The sequence below is a fragment of the Anguilla rostrata genome, chromosome 7 (assembly GCF_018555375.3).
Source record: "Anguilla rostrata isolate EN2019 chromosome 7, ASM1855537v3, whole genome shotgun sequence".
Lineage (NCBI taxonomy): Eukaryota > Metazoa > Chordata > Actinopteri > Anguilliformes > Anguillidae > Anguilla > Anguilla rostrata.
Window position 1 is genome coordinate 41627474 of NC_057939.1, and position 14177 is coordinate 41641650.

Here is a 14177-nt window from a genome sequence, read left to right on the forward strand (position 1 = left end):
CGTTCTCCATAGCAACCGCGTCGCCGACGGCGGGCCCTCTCGCGCGGTGACGGCGCGGTGACCGCCACCGGAGACCCGGCGCTCGGCGCGGGCGCACAGAACCGCCACCTCGCGCCGCAGCGGGAAAGCCGCCCCCGGGCGGGAGCCCTCGCACGCACACCAGCACACGCACAACACGGGGGGGGAGGGCTTTACCGGAGCGGAGAGAATTTAACAAGGAAAATAAGGCTTCACGCATTTTTTTTTTTGTTTGTCCTGGACGTAAGAGACAAGGGGGTGGGGGGGGTAGAACCCTAGCCCCTCCCCCTTATGTCTGTCCTACGGGTGACCCCACCCCCTTCCCCCACCTCCTTGGAGAGCGGGCTTTAATACACCTTGTCAGAGCAGACGCACGGGCCCCGTCCTCATGATTTTCTCATTAGGGGCCAGAACGCAGTGGGCACTGTCATAGTCGGGGCTTAATTACAGACTTAACTACGGATTGTGCTTGCTGCTGCAGTACTGGGTGACACCAGCTCTCCTTCAGCTTCTGTCCTGGGTGGAACTGAGCCTGAGCTTCAGCTGAAGCGCAGTTCCCACTGTCCTTCATTGCCCTTCGGTAGCAGATGTATGCAAGCATTTGCCTTTTCCTTAACCCTTTAACACGTAAGACCGCAAGTACGCAATTCTAGAATGTTCTTGACTGAACATTATAATGCTGATGTAACAGCCACTGCTGTGGAGTTCTGGAACACTTACTTAAAAAAATGTTAAAAGCAATCCAAAAATCCTACTTGTCAGACGGTCAAACTAATTTTTAATCTATATACTGCTCATTCCAAAGACACAGCATATCGCAATTGTGTGAATTTAGGTGTGGACGAAACTGAGAGAGTATAGCTTAAACAACACAATGTCAAAGGGTGTATTTGGGTTATATCCAGCTCAGGAATGAAACTATTTATACAGTCTTTGGCAATGTATATATTGCTGATAAGCCTAAAGTTCAATGCGACTGCATAGACAAAAACCCAGCTCTGTTCCAGCCTCAGAGTGCTGCAGTGACTGCAGCAGGGCATACAATATCACTGAGAGATATGGCTCAGATATGGCACAATATCACTGAGAGATATGGCACAGATATGGCACAATATCACTGAGCGATATGGCACAGATATGGCACAATATCTCTGTGAGATATGACACAGATATGGCACAATATCACTGTGAGATATGACACAGATATGGCACAATATCTCTGTGAGATATGACACAGATATGGCACAATATCTCTGTGAGATATGACACAGATATGGCACAATATCACTGAGAGATATGGCACAGATATGGCACAATATCTCTGTGAGATATGACACAGATATGGCACAATATCACTGTGAGATATGGCACAGATATGGCACAAAATCACTGTGCGATATGGCACAGATATGGCACAGTATCACTGTGAGATATGGCACAGATTAAAACCTGAAGCGCTTACCTGACACCAGCTGGTAAGACTGCGGCCCGGGGACGCTGGTGCCCAGGTCGGCCCCCCCGGCGTTGGCGAGACTGCTCTTCATCTCCTCCAGGCCCCCGGCCAGGGTGGCCATGGCTGAATAGTCCGTCGTCTACGGAGAGAGAGAGAGAGGGAGCGTGAGGCTGGCACAGCGGGTATCATCCCTACCTGGAATGAATGCATCTTCAGCTAAATAGCTCTGGAAAGACCATTCCCATTACCTTCTGAAAGCACAACATGCCTTAGGCTATTGTACAAGGGTAGAGTGAAATGGGGTGAATTCTCAATGTTAAGTCAGCCTGGGAATTCAGAGCTACAATCAAACAAATCTGTACTGTACTACTAATTCTTCTACTACTACAACATAATGATAATAATAATTAGAAGAAGAAGAAGAAGAAGAAGAAAGAACAGAAGAAGCTTAGTTACTTCAGTTTTTGACCACTAGGCTCTAAGTGCAGTATTGCAATGGGACAGATTTGGCTCATGCAGTTTGATCCATGAATAAAATCTGTCCCATTTATTTTCCTCGAAAACCCTGAATATGCATTCACTCTGTTGGGGACCCATATTATAGTGGGAGCATGTGTTCGGCAGTGAGAGTGAGAGGCCGATAGGGTCTCCTGCTTGTTCTGCTGAAGACAAACTCTGTGAGTGTGCAATACAAGCGAAGCACTATTAAAACATATCGAATGATATATGCTGAAATTCTCTATAGATCTTTCTAGTGGCAAATTTAGTAAAAGGTCTCAAGCATAGATCAGTGATCACCCCAGGTTCAGTCACAGGTCCAGTCTGTGTCCAGTAACTGATTAATAACAGCCCATTAACTACTGTGGGGTTTTTCCACTCATAAATAAATAAACAAAATAAATAATAAATAAATGAATAAATTCAGACAATTCTAATTTGGTGCATGCTACTGTCTACTTGTTGACCTGAAGAGCAAGGGCATTAATTTCCTGCCAGAGCTATCATAATAAGATTTGAACAGTTATGAAAATTTCTTTGCGCACATGAGCAAGCAAGCAAGCTGAAAATGAACAAACTAGCCATTAACTACCTAGAAACAATAATGATTTTTATTTATTTATTTATTTAGTTAGTTAGTTACTTCATGCTGGATCCTCTGGTTCATTCATGAGAAAAAAATAATAGGACAATAATATGAATTAATATTAGTTAATGAATTAATATGATGTTGCAATGATGAGAAGGGTTGCCACCTCTGATCGGTATGTGTTGAGGGGAAACATGGGGAAAAAAAACTATACATACATAAATTGTAAGGCACACCGTACATGAAATTTAAGTGCATTCAATGTTTTGCATCACGTTACCTAAATAGAGATAATAAGCCGCTCCGTTTAAAGCGAATGAACGTGGAGGTCGGAAACATCCCAGAATTCCCCGCAGCCCTGGAGCTCGGTGCTACAGAGCTACCTCCACCTCGGCCCGCGCCGGATCAATCAGAGGCCCGGGTTGACGAATGGGCCTCACCTGTGAGTAACCTCTGGCCGCGCGGTTGCCAGGACTCATGTTTCCCCATTAGCTCTCGCGGAGTGTCGAAGGGGGGGGGGAGGGGGGATTAGGGGGGGTAGGTGGCGGGGACGGTCGCCGGGGGCGACGGGGGGGCGGCTCAGTTTAGATATCGTTCTTCGATCGGCTGACCGACGGATTACCGAGTCAATCAGCGGAGGCGCGGTTTTTTATGGCCGCGACGCTACGCTAAGCCCGGCCCATTCGTTTCGACTGAATTAAGTGTCAGCAACCTGGACGTGACCCACCTCTGTGGTCTCTGCAGGTGCTGCTGGGAAAAAAGGGAACGACCTAGAGCACTGTAGGCTTCCACTGGACCCCTCAGCATTGCACACTGATGGAAGCAGTATATCTTTTTTTCCATTCATTCCAAAATGCAATGAAAGATGTTATTTTTTATCGCAAAGGACCTTGAGTGCTGGAAGTGTCTAAGCGTGCTCAGTAAGTCGTGATGGAATATATTTTACACACTGGGTTCTAGGTGGAAATCAATAGGGTTAAGTTGCTCTGGGATATCCGTAAGTGTGCTTGGTTCTCATGTAAAGTATTTGACTGATTTATGCCCACTTTCTCAGCATCCTGCATGAGGGGATAATATGAGTAAGCAGGGGACAAATAACCCATAATAAAAGGATGTTGCTCTAAATCTGTCGTTAAGAGACTGCTTTAATGTACTGTAAACTGTAAAAAGAGGCTCTGTGTGTGTGTGTGTGTGTGTGTTTGTGCATATGTATGCATGTGTTTGTGTATGTGTGTGTATGTGCGTGTGTCTGTGAGTGTGTGTGTGTGTGTGTGTGTGTGTGTGAGAGTGTGCATGTGTATGCATGTGTGAATGTGTGTGCGTGTGAGAGAGTGTGTGTGTGTGCGCACGCGTGCGTGTGTGTGTGCACGCGCGTGTCAATGAGTACACGCGTGTGTGTGTGTGTGTTTACGCGTACATGCGTGTGTGTGCACTTGCGCGTGTCAGTGAGTACGCACGTGTCAGTGACTACACGCGTGTGTGTGTGTGTGTTTACGCGTACATGCGTGCGTGTGTGTGTGCACGTGCGCGTGTGTGTGTGTGTGCGCGCGTGTCTGTGAGTACACGCGTGTGTGTGTGTTTATGTGTGCATGCGTGTGTGTGTGTGCGCGCGCGTGTCAGTGAGTACACGCGTGCGTGTGCGTGTCTGTGAGTACGCGCGCGTGTGCCCGGGTGTCCCCAGTTCTTGCCGTGATGGCCAGGACATCACCGCTGCGGATGGCATTTGTGTCGTTTGTTTAAAACGCTGTGTACAAAGCGTGCCTCCTCGCTGTACACTGACCTGACCTCTTAAAACGCAGTCAGTCCAGAGGACTGGGACTCTGGCTGTCAGACTGCTTAAATCTACACTCCCCCTTTCCTGCTATCTATCTCTTCCTCTTCCTTTCCCCTTCTCTTCCACTGGCCATCTGAATAAATCACCGCTCTTTTCCTCCCTCTTTGTTCTTCATTTTCCTGTAGGTCTGTAATGTGGGCATGTAAATGTGGGAGAATAGCGTGGGTAATTGAGGATTATGAAGTTTCGCCAGACCCCTGACAGCCGGCTAAGGAAGATGGATTATTCTCATTTTTTCCTGTAAATTTTGTCAATTTTGGAATTCATAAGCCATCAACCCTGATCAAAATGTGAAAACACAGCTGTGACAGGGGAAGTGTGGAGAGGGAGGGAGGGAGGGAGAGAGAGAGAGAAAGAGAGAGAGAGTGGTGTTTGAGGGACAGCTAGAGAGAAAAGGTGAAAAAAAAAGATTCCAGAGAAAAAAGGCTTTTGGGACTATGCGTGAGCACGTGTGTGTGTGTGTGTGTGTGAGAGAGTGATACAATGTACAATATTAACCTAATATTATTAAATTTAAATCACACTTCTTTCTGCTACAAACATAGCAATTTAAACAGAATTTTAGTAGGTCTATTTGTAAAAATAATATGCAGTTTATCGTGCATTTAGAAGTCATTTTTCACACTTCTACAAGAGTACGTGAGACACAGTGAGATGAAAAGAAAGTGAATGTGAATGGTGAGACAGAAAGTTGTCCCGCACGTGTTTTCGCCATCTCAATCCTTCTGCCCCGTCATGTTCTGCGTCCATTTCAATCTCATTCATCATGAGCATTTCTATTTATTTATTTTTTAGCTTAGTGTTTATGTCTTGGGATATCCCCGAAACGATGTTCTCCTGCTTACCGCTGGCGGGGATCGTATGGGGCCGTTCTAAAAGCGAGGACCCGCTCTCGTGGGTGCTTTCTGGTCCCCACGTCAATAAAAGCGGCGGTTTAATCGCGCGACACAAAAACGATTGCGGTTCGCCGAGGCCCGTCGACGTCATTTGCATAATGGCACTTCCCCCGCCTCCCCTATCGACGCCGTCTCGTAAGAACCGAGCGCAGAGGGACGAAAACACAAATAAATCACTTTGCCGACGTCGCTCAGGGAGACGCCGAAGGCGGCCCGGCTGGGGGAAAGAATTTATCTGCGCGCGTCGCGGCGGCGGCGGCGAGAGCGCGACCGCTCCGCCCGCTGACAGGGAAGTGCCGCTCGAGCAGGCTGTACTGACACTCGGAGAACAGGGTCAAACCGCGCGGCGTCAGACCCGGGACACCGGGGGGGGGGGGGGGGGGGGAACAGCGCGGGGGCTGTCTAATTCGGGCCTGAAGGAAACGAGCTCGTAGGTTCGGTCGCGAAACCTATCCTAAATGAAGCGTCGGGGGCTTTTAAAAAAAATAAAAATAAAGATAAAAATAAACAAACCAAAAAAAAATCCATTGTCATAAATGAGCGGGATGTGGCATAAATGAATGGGAAGTTGTGCACACAAACCCGAGAAAAGTACACTGAGAGCAATGTGAGGCTTTTTGACAGTAATTTGCATTATTAATTATATTCGACATTATCATACCTAATTGTTCATTAATATTGCTGATCATAATATTATTATTATTAATTACATTTATATAGCACTTTTCCAAATGCTCAAAGTGCTTTACAGTGAAGGGGAACTCACCTCACCCACCACCAATGTGTAGCACCCACCTGGGTGATGCACGGCAGCCATTTTGCAGCCAGAACGCTCACCACACATTAGCGAAGGTGGAGAGGGAGAGAACATTTATTTAGCCAATTAAATCTGGGGATGATTTTTAGTGGCAAGTTTTTGCGAGAGCCAGATCTGATATAAGTCATTACCTTATTATGTACATTTATCTAGTAAACATTGATAATTGGAGTAAAAAAGCCATTACCGCCACAATGTTCAGTGGGAACCTTCAGTAGGTAAATAGCCAATAAGGAGCTTCTCTTCAGGAAAATAATCATAATCTACATCTGACCAGATCGTCATCTTGCAGATTGTCATAAAAAGGCCAGGTGAATTCCAAGTCTTGAAGCGTACACATATCTAGTGTTGTGTACAAAAAGCTACATTCACCAGCAATGCAGAAATACCAGGAAGTTTTCCACAGTCACCCATACACATATCTCCCAGAGAGAGATGATATTTCCTATACACATTTCTCCCAGTATGGCCACTTCGATGTTCCAAGGCAGGCAACGGCAGACCAGAGAAGAATCCCAATTGTATTTGTTCTGACCGTGGGTGGAAATTATGCTAACTTAGCCCACAGCTACCTAGCTTGTACAGTGATGGCCTTGTATTCCTTTCTCAATATGCTTTGCTTGTTTAAACGCTGCCGAGTGAACTTATCGTTTGCATTATATGTGACAGAAGAGCTGACGGGTAAAAGAAGCAACATGGTGGACGTTTTTTAGGTGTGTGGATGAGAGCCATTTAGAGGGTTTAAAGCATCAATGCAAGCTTGAGGCTAAGAAGTAGTCGGCAAGGCAGAGTGGGCCCAGACAGACAGCGAAGCCCCCATCTCAAACTCCCAAGCAACTCCACCCCCCACACCCCCATCCACCCGCCATCAAGCATCTCAGAGTCAAAAGGAAGCTCGCTCTCAAGGTCAACCATTCTCCTCAGTTTAACCTTTGGTCTACGAGGAGGGAGCACGGGGGCGGGGGGGGGAAGGAGGGGCAGGTGGATAGGGGCGTGGAGGTGGTGATGGTGGTGGTGGTGGGGGGGGACGGGGGGGACGGGGGGTCACTGGGGGGTCCCCGTCCCTCCCACCCCAGCTGTCATGCCCTCCCCCCCTCCCCGCCCCTCTCCCAGACTTGTTGTGCTATTGATCTGGCAGGAGCGGCCAGGATAATTAGCCAGGAATTAGAACCTCTATCACAGCCAGGAGACCAGCCTACCGGCCTGATTTATCACCTGCATAATTCGCTGCGATTGAAAGGGAAATTAAAATGAACTCTGCTTGACAACTGTGCACCGTTTTATGGGCTCTCCTGTGAAGTCAAAAAGACAAATTAATAGCCTTGTGTGGCTTAATAGTCTTCACCCTCACTGAGGGAGCTGCACTATGGCAGCTCACTTAGACGGGTAGAGAGAGGAGGGGAGAGACAGAGCGGGAGGGAGAGACGGGGAAGAGAGAAATGGAGATACAGAGGAAGTGTAGTAATCTGGTTTGCTTTGATGCTTTTGCTTCGGTCTTTAATTTATGGTCTTGAAAAGTTAACGTAAGGGGTTAGCCTCAGAATATTTTGTTTGGATGATGGTGGTACCATGATGGTGCTCATGGAGGGCAAGAAAGAAGAAGCAGTACGTTTGTGTGCGTGTGCGTGTGTGTGTGGGTGTGTGTTACAAGACACTAATGTTGGGACACTAATATCACCCAATCAGCACCAGTAGCTCTATTACTAGCTACTAGTAATAGTAGCAGCAATAATTGCGTTAGTGGGAATGATAATAGTATATTTATAGTATCGTTATGAATGTTGCTGTTGTCAGTTTTAAGGAAGTAGAGGAGTATTTCTTTAAGGTAGTACAGTACAAAAAGGATAATGCCGGCATCCGGCTAGGCAGGTCAAGTTCACTGTCAATCCCCAGTGAGACAGCATGTGAGAGGGCCTGGACAGGCTCACAGGCCCAGGGGTGGGGGGTGTGGGTAAGAGTGGGGGTGTTGGGGGGGGGTTGGCTCAGGTGAGCCTGTCAGCTGTGTGAAGTGGCTGTCAGTCGGGGCCAGCGATTCAATAATCCTTGAGAGGGGCGGAGTGTGTGTGTGTGTGTGTGTGTGTGGAGGGGGGGGGGGGGGCAGCAGGTTGGGGGCACTTCCTCACTTTTCTGGAGTGATGAATAAGACGTGTGTGCGTGTGTATACAGTAAATGTGTAAGCGTGTGTGTGCATGCATTCGCGTGTGTGTGTGTGTATGTGCACGTGTGTACGTCTGTGTGCGTGTGTGTACGTGCGTGTGTGTGCATTTGTATATGTATGTGTGCGTGCGTGTGTGTACGCATGCAGGCATACGTGTGTGTGCATAGTTGGGCATGTGTGTGTGTGTATATGTGAGAGTGTATATGTGTGTAACTGTGCGTGCATGTGAGTGTGTGTGTATGGGACTGTGTGTGTGAAACTGTGCGTGTGGTTGTGTGTGTGTGTGTGTGTGTGTGTGTGTGCCTCTGTGTGTGTGTGTTTTTCTCCATGTGATCGGTGTGATTAATAAAGCCAAACTCCGGCAGCTCCAGGTTAATGCAGCCTCCCTGACCCTGACCGGTCCGGCTTTACTGTGCTCACTGGGAGATGGGCTGGGAATTACAGCTTTACAACGAGGTTCTCTCCGAAATTCTGTAACTCCCCTCCACCCCCACTGATACCGCGACACTCCCCGGTTTTACAGTCCTGGCACTCAGACAACACTTTCACTGTTCAAAAAGAAATGCTGCGGACCGGTACGCTAATGGAAGGGAGATGGGCTGATAATTACAACTCCAGAAATGAGAAAAACCCGCAGACTTTAGCATGTTTAAGCTCCCAACGTTAAAAATGTAATGTGTTCGGACAGTGTCTTCACTGGAACTGGCTGTCCAGCACGTACAACCTTGACTCCACTGGTAATTAGAGCTTTATACTTCCTCTCTGGAACTCGACCATCCCCAGTGCCCAGAAATGTCCAATACTCCTACTGCAAGGAAGATGTATCGAACCAGCAGACACTAGTAGCACCAGCAGAACCTGCAGACGCCAGCACCCGTACCAAATGCACCCAGTTCTTGCCAAGTGGCTGATGCAAGAGTGGGCTTTGTTATTACTTGGATGGGAGACCTCCTGGGAAATCAAAGTTGCCACTGCAAGTGGTTTTGGCAGGCCAGTAGAGGGTGATCTTCCCTATGGTTGAACAGTCCCCAAAGTAATCCCCAGTGCAGTGATAGGGACACTGTGCTGTAGGAGATGCCGTAATTTCAGATAAAACGTTAAACTGAGGTCCACTCTCACTGTGATCATTAACAACGTCATGACACTCATTGCAAAGAGTTGGGAATTCTCCAGTATTGTGGCTAAATTCCCAATCAGGCTGTTTCAACCTACCACCTAATCATCTCCTGATTTAGTTGGCTAAAAAATGTTCTCCACCACAGTTCTGGTGAGGTGTGTGGTGAGAGTTCTGGCATAAAATGGCTGCCATGCATCACCCAGGTGGGTGCTACACATTGGTGATGGTAGAGCTGGGCTTCCCCCTCATCACTCTAAAGGGCTTTGAGTGTGAGAAAGGAGCTATATAAATGCAATGAATTATTGTTATTATTATTATGGACGTAAGATTAAAACTGAGTATGAAGCGAGCACTCGGGAAGCTTGGCGAAGCAGCGCGCTCAGAGCCAGGGGGTGCGAGAAGCTTACCGGGAGAGGGAGCGGTCGCGAGGGCGGGGAGGGGCGGGGTTGGGCGAGGGCGAGCGGGCGGGAGGACAAGAGCCGGCGGGGGCAGCAAGCGAGCGTCCCCTTACCTCCTGGGGCTCGCTGGGCTCAGGGGTGGGGTAGTGGTCAGGGAGGAGGTGTCTCTCGAACGCTCGGTCCAGTACCTCTAACTGCTGAGGCGTGAACAGGTCCCCTCGCAGCTGCTTCCTCAGGAAGTCCCGCCCCGGGTGGGAGTGCCCGTTGGCCAGCGGCGACTCCTGCAGGCCTGCGACACGGGGGAGAGAGAGAGGGGGGGGGGAGGGTGGGAGGGAGGGAGAGAGAGAGAGGGAGCGAGAGAGAGAGGGGGGAAGAGGGAGAGAGAGGGAGAGCGAGAGAGAGGAGGGAAGAGGGAGAGAGAGGGAGAGCGAGAGAGAGAGAAAGAGAGAGAGCGAGAAGGGGGAAGAGGGAGAGAGGGAGGGAGGGGGAGAGAGTGAATTTAATAATAAAACCTTTATCGTTCCATGTATTTCACATCGGTAGTGAGTTAACCTCAGTTGCAATATGCAGTCAATACATCTCAGCCATTTTAAAATCATAGCCTCACCAAATCATAGGCATTGTATGACTAGTATGAATTAAAAATGACATGTCAACATCCTGGCAAAGAAGCCCCCCCACACCGTGTTGCATAGAACCCTGGTATATCTTTGCCATATGCAAATTCAATCTTTTGCTGTGCGGTCATCAAGCTTTTAAGGATGCTTCCAGGATCAGTGGAACCAACCCCAAGAAAATTGTTCTTCCTGGTCTTTCTACACAATACAATACAATACAGGAACCACTAAGTGAGTAACAGGGAGGAAGAGAATGCAAGGTTAAAAGAGTAGATAAATGAAAGATGGAGAGAGAAGCAAGTGAGGGAATGAGAACAGGAGTACAGCAGGAGAGAGAAAGAAAAATGGAGAAAGAGAGATCAAAAAAGATAAGCACAGGAGTTGGAGATAGATTGAGGCAGTAGGAAAGGAAAGTAAGAACAGCTGGAGAAGGAAATAAAGAGATGGAAGACATCGCAGCAGGACAGAGTCACAAACAAAGTAGAATTAGACTAAAGTAGGAGGCAGAATGTTGTCCCACAATAACTATACACTCGCAGCCACTTCACATTTATACCGAAACGCACGCATGATGTCATTACATTTTGATGAAGTGTTCATTTTCCATGAGGTGAGTGAAAGAATTAAAGCCACAATCGGAAGACAGTTTATCTTCAGCCATTGTTTTCATTCGTGTAAAAACTCGAGTAGCGCACAGAGAGTCTGGACGTTCCGCGCTCCCAACGCAGCGCAAAGAATTCTCTAAAGGCGCTCGCTCCTCTTTCGTCTTCAAATGTTATTATTGCATTATCTGCTTTTTATTTTGGCCCTGCAATCATAAAAAACCCCAGAGCAGCAGCAGTAGCAGATAAATAAAAAGAAAGAGAGAGAGAGAGAGAGAGAAAAAAAAAAAGAGGGAACAGAACCGAAAATTCATCCCTGATGTCGAGTCAATTCGGTGCCGCAAAACGCTCCTGAGAGGTCATTTCGGTCCCTCGAGTTCCAGCCAACCGGCGGCGCCGAGCCCGAAGATGAGACGGAGGGGGCGAAATGAAAGAGAAATCAGAGGGGATCCAAAAATACTTTTCATTTGGGCCGCAGACGCAGTTACAATACAGTTTAGCCAGGCTTTGGGCCCAGTGTCCATTATAGGAGAAGGTGGCAGACAGAGAGGCCACACCAGATACCAGATTCTATTCCCTGCACTACGGTCTCTAGTGAAAAAGAATATATCTCTTCTAATTGCACACACACGCACACGCGTACGCACATACACACACACACGCACGCACGCACGCACACACACCCCATATGAACATACCGACACTCACAGAGGGTGAGTTTATGTGATCTCCCACCTCTATTGATTGGCCAATTTCAAAAGGCCCCCTAGCATTGTGAAATGAAGCCTATACGAACAGCGCGGTTTAACTGGTTGAACCCATCGCGCCCCAGTTAATCCCAGTGTCCACTCCGGCTGATAGAATTCAATTGATCAATCATGTCTCTCTGATGGCACCATTTCAGCCAGCTTATTGCTTTCTTCATCTTCGAGGAGACCTGACCTCACTCAAGTGTCCTCGCCGTCGCCCCCGCCGGGCTGGGCGGCGCCGTGCGAAAAGCCCCCCGCGTCTGCGCAAATTCACGCGCCCGCGTCTGAGTGTGGTACTCTGTATTACAGGGTGAGTGTTATGCCATGTGCTTTGCTAATTTTTGGAGTTATAATGTCTGAGGATATATAGTATCACTGTTTGTGTCTGTGCGAGTGTGTGTATGTGTGTTTGCGTGTGTGTGTGTGCAGGTGGGCGTGTATGCGTGTGTATGTGTAAGTTTGTGTGTGTGTGTGTTTGTGTGCGTATGTGTGTACAGTATGCGTGTGTTTGTGTGGGCGTGTGCGTGTGCAGCACATGTGGGTGCACATACACAAAGCACATTGTATACATGTGATTGTCTGGCAGTCGGAGGGTTGCCGGTTCAAACCCTGCCCTGGGCATGTCGAAGTGTCCTTGAGCAAGACACCTAACCCCTAACTGCTCTGGCGAATGAGAGGCATCAATTGTAAAGCGCTTTGGATAAAAGCGCTATATAAATGCAGTCCATTTACATCTGTAATTTATAACACAAAAAATCCTCCTGCATGCCAAATTATTGGTTACAAAATGATGCCAATTTACAACTAGACTTTCACCAATATGTTACACAGAGGCTAAATAAGCCTCATTCCAAAGCACTGCTCTATGTTTTCCTACATTTGGCCCTGTGTTTCTTCATCTTGTATTATTTTGATATCAAGAATGTGAAACACAGACAGCTAGTGTTTAAGGAACAAGTGACTGTATGCAGTATCCAGCAAAATTACAAAGAAGGCTATGTAAAATATCCAATACATGCAGAAAAATTAGGAAATGTATTATCCTTCTATGAGCAATTGTTTTAGTGTCGTGTGTGTGTGTGTGTGTGTGTGTGTGTGTGTGTGTGCATGAGCATGAAAGAGAGAGAGAGAGAGATAGAGAGAGAATCTTTCTAGAGGGGATTCCTTGGAGACAGACAGAATGGCAGTCTCTTCAGCACATACACATGGCTTCCCTGATGGCATAGAACAATAGATAACATACCAATTACATCAGGGCCTACAGCATAAACTGATCGCACTGATTAATCAATGCATGTCCCTCCCCAAAGAGGGAGCCTCTCTTGCTGCTACACATTGCATATATAATAACATATACACATAAACTGGGGACCAACACTGATAGTAATTAAAGCCTATAGACCCATTATGCCGTGGAAACACGTTTTAATATTCTACAAATAACGATCTTTTGTATCTACTCATCTGTACAGTAATTAACCCCTCGTGAACTGTGACCCCGATGACTGATCCCTGACTCAATACGCCTGACCCCGTGTCTGCCAGGTCTGAGCGTCAGGATATGTCTGATCCCTGACCCCCATTGCTAAAGTCAAGCTACTGTAGGCCACCTGATCAGAAACAGGGCAGACAATATAATGAGGAAAGAGACAGAGAGAATGAGAGAGAGAGAAAGAGAAACGCATAGTCTCGTTCGCAAAACATACTTCTTGCTGTTCCAAAAGTGACCTTTGTGATGTAATAAAGCTTGTATGAATTTGAATTTGAATTTGAGAAAGACGCAGAGCTTCTCTGTTTGAACTCCCCTCTTGATAGAGTGCTGGCCTGTCCAAAACTGTTAAGCACAAATAGTAACAAGTTTGCCAGCAGTGCTGGAGCAGGCTGGTGCACCTGGGCCTCCTCTAAAAACTAATGATATTAATTTATTATTCAGCCACAGTGCAGGGGCCACAACGGTTGGATGATAGAGCAGTACTGTCAGACCATTGACTGGACAAGGCAAAAATATTTTCTCATAGAAAATAAAAATGATAAAATAAATAAATAAATAAACAAATAAATAAATAAGGAACACAGAATCACTTAGCTGTGCGAACCAACATCCTGAGCATTCTGCAAGCTGATGTTTCTAGTCTAATTCTGTAGGCATGCAATGTGACTGTGAATGTATCAAAGGAAAAAACATGCAGAAAAAGGTATGTAATGCAAAATACACCCCACAGACTTAACCCACGTTATAAATTGAATTAAAATCTGCTGTTATTCTGTAAACATGAACTGGGTATAAAGCTGAACGGGGTATAGAACTACATAATGATTTACCTGAAATTTAGTAAAATAATGTTCCACATTCACAGCAAATGCCCTAATAATGAATGCATAATTTTGTCACAACTGCTTAAAATCGACAATAACCATTGGAGCCTAACCC

General features: G+C 46.9%; 1 protein-coding gene across 6 annotated transcripts in view; it reads right to left on the minus strand.

Moving 5' to 3' along the window:
• LOC135259708 (paired box protein Pax-5-like) overlaps positions 1 to 14177 on the minus strand; it is a 63165-nt gene that overhangs the window by 17619 nt on the left and 31369 nt on the right. For 5 of the 6 annotated variants that reach the window (XR_010331358.1, XM_064344347.1, XM_064344344.1 and 2 more), the window contains exons 6-7: positions 9892 to 10067; positions 1481 to 1610 (exon numbers count right to left, since the gene is read on the minus strand). Coding sequence is in view for 5 of the 6 variants with exons in the window: in XM_064344347.1 (XP_064200417.1) it covers positions 1481 to 1610; positions 9892 to 10067 (306 nt within the window). In the remaining variant the exon portion in view is untranslated. The remainder of the gene's footprint in view (positions 1 to 1480; positions 1611 to 9891; positions 10068 to 14177) is intronic. The other variant, XM_064344346.1, reaches the window with a different exon arrangement.